The 4,494-nt window shown below is 62.8% G+C and overlaps 2 protein-coding genes across 3 annotated transcripts in view; one reads left to right on the forward strand and one right to left on the reverse strand.

The window, feature by feature from the left end:
- The window catches only part of BRPF1 (bromodomain and PHD finger containing 1), a gene marked incomplete at its 5' end in the record, with an annotated part of 27,135 nt that overhangs the window by 12,496 nt on the left and 10,145 nt on the right, over positions 1-4,494 (forward strand). The window contains one exon of the mRNA XM_017732313.1: positions 535-539. Within this exon, the coding sequence (XP_017587802.1) occupies positions 535-539 (5 nt within the window). The remainder of the gene's footprint in view (positions 1-534; positions 540-4,494) is intronic.
- CAMK1 (calcium/calmodulin dependent protein kinase I) lies at positions 1,176-4,317 on the reverse strand. 2 transcript variants are annotated; one of them, XM_008632260.2, is made up of 11 exons: positions 4,205-4,317; positions 3,359-3,490; positions 3,060-3,134; positions 2,852-2,990; positions 2,633-2,759; positions 2,463-2,538; positions 2,257-2,369; positions 2,069-2,147; positions 1,884-1,971; positions 1,678-1,804; positions 1,176-1,600 (listed from the first exon to the last, which is right to left on the reverse strand). In XM_008632260.2, exons 1-11 carry the CDS (start codon positions 4,288-4,290, stop codon positions 1,545-1,547), a joined length of 1,098 nt encoding a protein of 365 aa, XP_008630482.1. In that variant the 5' UTR covers positions 4,291-4,317; the 3' UTR covers positions 1,176-1,544. The 2 variants fall into 2 exon arrangements, with proteins under 2 accessions (XP_008630482.1, XP_017588060.1); XM_017732571.1 differs by lacking the exon at positions 3,359-3,490.

The following is a 4,494-nucleotide window of genomic DNA, read 5'->3' on the forward strand; positions in this document are numbered from 1 at the left end:
CCCCCCTGCGGGGGTGCGGGTGCTGCGGCAGGACCCCGTCGAGTGCCTCTTCTCCTTCATCTGCACTTCCAACAACCACATTTCCCGCATCACTGCCATGATCGAGCGCCTCTGCCAGGCCTTCGGCCGCCGCCTCTGCTGCCTCGATTCCCGACCCTTCCACGCCTTCCCATCCCTCTCGGCACTCACAGGTCCACCACCACCCCGTTGCTGCTGCTGTCATCTTGCCATGGCCTCGCCTGCGTGCACTCACGTCCCTCTGCTGTGCCCCCGCAGGCGCTGATGCCGAGGCCCGGCTGCGGGCGCTGGGCTTTGGGTACCGGGCCAAGTTCGTCAGCGGCAGTGCACGGGCCATCGCCGAAGGGCTCGGCACCGAGGGGCTGTGCCAGCTCCGCACCGAGCCCTATGCCGAGGCCCGGAGGGTGCTGTGTGCCCTGCCTGGCGTAGGTGCCAAGGTGGGTGCCAGGATGAGGGTGGGACAGGGAGCAGAGACCAGCACTGGGGGCTGACTGGGTACTGCTGGTGGCAGGTGGCCGACTGTGTCTGCCTGTTGTCCCTGGACAAGGCGGAGGCGGTGCCGGTGGACACCCATGTCTGGCACATTGCGCGGCAGCGCTATGGCGTGGCACTGGGCGGCAAGAGCCTGACCCCCCGGGCCTACCAGGAGATCGGTGAGGGCAGAGCTGGACTCTGACATGGGACCCTCAGGGGTGGTGGATGGTGCCAGTGTCCCCCACACTGGTGTTCACCTCTCCCCGCAGGTGACTTCTTCCGGGGCCTGTGGGGCCCTCGTGCCGGCTGGGCACAGGCAGTGAGTACCCCCCCTTCCTGGCACCCTTGCCCCCCACCTCAGCCATGCCCACCCCATCATCTCTCCCCACTCCAGGTCCTGTTCTGTGCCGATCTCCGCAAGGGCCAAAACCAGCCAGCAGCCAGCATCGGGCCTGGGAGAGCTGAGGCTGGGAGAGCTATGGGGATGGGCCCCTCTAGGGACACTCCAGGAGGAACAGTGACTTGAGTGGGACATGGCACCTGCTGCCAGCCTGGGATAGAAGGGTGTGGGCAGCTGCCTGTTGCCTGCCCACTGTGTGCATGGGGGAAGCTGCTGCCCTGGGCAGTGAGGCTGGGTGGGTCAGGGCTGTGTCCAGCTCCCTCAGTGCAGAGCTGAGCCAAGCACCTTTGGCCTCTTGCCTTTATTACAAGCAATAAAATAGAAACATCCATTTGGAAAATTGTCCTTGAACATGCTGGGGTTGGGGGTGTGGGACAGTGCCAGGCCAGGTGTGGAGGGAGGGAGGGGGTGTGGGAAGGGGCCCAGGACACAGCCCCAAGCTGGGGGGCTCTGTGGGGTACTCGTGCCCCAGTGCAGAACTCTGCTGTGAGGCTGCAGTGAGGGGTAGCCCTGCATACCCAGGGCAAGCCGAGCATGGTGCCTCCACACTGTCTCCCCTGGTCCTGCACTGCAGAGCCCCCCACCCCACACAGGGCCCGTGGGGGGCTGGACCCCCCTGGGCCCCCTTGGATGCAGCTACATGGGGCCATGCTCAGTCTGGTGGGAGATGCTGAGCTCTGCCTGTGGGTGGGCGCCCACACTCTGACCCTGCAGGGAGGAGCAGGGTGAGATCCTGGTGGCAGCCCCGAGGGGTGTGGGATGGGGATAGGGGGCTCAGAGCTCACCATTGCTGGTCCCCCTGACCAGCCGCTCTCCAGGGCTGGTGGGAATCATCTGCCCAGGGACGTCCTGGCTGTTTCCCAGCTGCAGCTTTCTCATGTGTCTCACCACCGCTGTGGCGTTGAAAGCTTGCTACCAACCCCACAGTGTCTGTCAGGGGTGCCTGAGGGGCTGCTGCACCCCCTAACACCCACCAGCACCCCACACTCACCTTCCACTTGCTCTTTGCGAAGTTCTTCTTGATCTGTTCACTCACTGACTGGTGGATATTCTTGTCCAGGGCTGTGTCCCCGGCAATCCTGGAGCAAGACAGGGGTCAGCAGGGGCCTCCCTACCCCATGACTGCTGTGGGCTGAGCTGGAGACAGGGACAGACAGTGAAAGGTCTCCCCCTTACCAGGGATGCTGCAGGGCTTGCTCACAGGTGAAGCGCTTGCCAGGGTCCTTCTCCATTAGGTGCTGGATAAAGTCCTTGGCTGGGACAGAGCATGGAGCAGCTCTGAGTGCCTGTGTCCACCATTCCTCCGGGTACTGTGAAGCTGTGCCAGGCTCACAGGCCCCACTGCCCTGGTGGTTCCAGCTCACCTGAGTCTGAGATATCATCCCAGTAGGGTGAGTCGAACTCGTACTCAGCCCGCAGGATCTGCTCAAAGAGCTTGGCATCGTTCTCATCATAGAAAGGGGGGTAGCCGCAGAGCCTAGGGGGCAGTGGGGAGGGGGCTGCTGGTCCCATGCAGCCCCAAGGTGCCAGGCCCCCAGGAGGGGAAGAGAGTGGGAGGGGGAATACATACAGGATGTAGGCGATGACTCCAATGGACCAGCAATCCACTGCTTTGCTGTAGGGCTTCTGTGCCAGCACCTCAGGGGCTGGGTGGGATGGCAGCGGTGAGGGGGGACCCCAACCTGTGGGGGGACCCCAACCCCACACCTAGGATGGTGGCAGCCCATGGCAGGCACTCACCCACATAGCCAGGGGTGCCACAGGCTGTGGACATGACACTGCCACAGCCCTCGATCTTCGACAGCCCAAAGTCACTGATCATGATCTTGGAGTCCTCATCCATGCTGTAATAGAGCAGGTTCTCGGGCTGCGAGGAGAGGAGGGTACAGGGAGGGGTGACTGGGGTCTCCTCCTGCCGCCACCACCATGTGCTGTGTGTGTCCCCCCTCAACTGCTCACCTTCAGGTCACGGTGGACGATACCCATGTCATGCAGGTATTTGACAGCATCGAGGATCTGCCGGATCAGGGTGCTGGCATCCCGCTCGGTGTAGAAGCCCTTCTCCACAATGCGATCAAAGAGTTCCCCCCCGGAGACCCTGCGGGGATGGGCAGCACCCGTCAGCATGCCCCCCCCAGCCCCTCTGGAGCCCCCCAATGTCACTCACAGCTGCATGATGAGGTAGAGGTGGGTGCCACTCTCGTAGATGTCATCCAAGGCCACGATATTGGGGTGCTTGATTCTGCAGGGGGAGGCACAGGGGGGTGAGAGGGCACCCAACTGCCCCCACCTCAGCCCCCATGGGACAGGGAGCAGCCAGGCTCTGCACCGCAGGTCATCACACACCACTGGCTATTTTGGGCACTGGCAATAACATGCGGCAATGAGTGCTGGCAGTGGGGGGCTGTGCCAGATGTGGGGGAGCACAGAGTGGGACCCCCACCCTGGTGCTGGGACAGCCCCTACTTGTGGAGGACGGCAATCTCATTCTCAATGCTGGTCTCCTTTCCCTCCAGTGCCTTCTTGGCAATGCACTTGATGGCCACGAGCTTCCGCGTCGCTTTCTCCTCTGCCAGGACCACCTCGGAGAAGGCCCCCCTGGGGGGGGTGAGGGATGAGCAGGGCAAGGGGGCCACCAGCTGGAGCTGCCACTGCCCCCCTGCCATGATTGTCATGGCGACAGGCAGAAAGTCCAGCTATTTATAGGAGAAAAGCAAGCAGGAGCAGCCCGCTGGGATGGCCGAACATGGACCCTGCCAGCAATAGGATGCCTGGCACCCTCCGCCCTCCCTGTGTGGCTGCACCATCCCCATATCAGGCAGGATAAGGCTGTGGTGTTGCTGAGGTCGAGCTATGCTGGGGCTGAGCCCCCGTGTGGGCTGTGGCAGCCCTGTGCTGTGCCATGCTGTAGCACCCAGGGCCACCCAGGAGCCAGCCAGAGCTGTTGGCAGTGCCCAGGTGGGGAAATGACAGGAGTGACAGGCAGTGTGTTTGCGCTGCGCTGGGCCCTAAGCCTCAACATAATTAACCTGCTAATCTAGCCTAAGAGCCTTACGGTGCCGTGGGCACCGCTGGGAACCCCTCTGCCAGCCAGAGGACCACCCCCAGGCACCCTCAAGCACGGCACCGGGAACCAGCCAGCACCAGAGGGAGGTGGCACCTGTGCCCCACAGCATGTCCCCTCATATGCCAGTCCCACCCTGGGCCAGGATTTGAGCTGGTTCCATATGGCAGGGTGGGCAAAGCCTGAGGGGCCAGACCCATCACCACGAGTGGGTTGTCACTGGTGTGCCACACCAGTCTGCAACTCACGTGCCCAGGACATCTCGGAAATCATAGATCCTCTGAATATCCTCGGTCCTCTTCTTCCAGCTGAGCCCATCCTGCCCCAGCGGCATGGTGCCCTATGGGGCCACCCACTCCCACCTGTGACACAAGTGGGGACAGCTTGCCAGCGTGCTGGGATGGCATGGGGACACACGGGATGACAGGGTGCTATGGGGAGGTAGTTGTCATCCTGGGGTGATGGGAACAAGCTGTGTCGACGCAGGAGTTTTGGCGTAGGTTGCCCCACTGGGGAAACATGCTGGGACCCTCCCTGT

Source organism: Corvus brachyrhynchos, unplaced genomic scaffold (assembly GCF_000691975.1).
Source record: "Corvus brachyrhynchos isolate BGI_N302 unplaced genomic scaffold, ASM69197v1 scaffold4, whole genome shotgun sequence".
NCBI classification, from domain to species: Eukaryota; Metazoa; Chordata; class Aves; order Passeriformes; family Corvidae; genus Corvus; species Corvus brachyrhynchos.

Coding starts and splice junctions, on each gene's coding strand:
- CAMK1 (XM_008632260.2), bottom strand. CDS start 4,290: ATGCCGCTGGGGCAGGATGGGCTCAGCTGGAAGAAGAGGACCGAGGAT. Junction 3,491..4,204: donor TTCCGAGATGTCCTGGGCAC/GTGAGTTGCAGA, acceptor CACCCCCCCCAG/GGGGGCCTTCTCCGAGGTGG. Junction 1,972..2,068: donor CAAGCCCTGCAGCATCCCTG/GTAAGGGGGAGA, acceptor GTCTTGCTCCAG/GATTGCCGGGGACACAGCCC.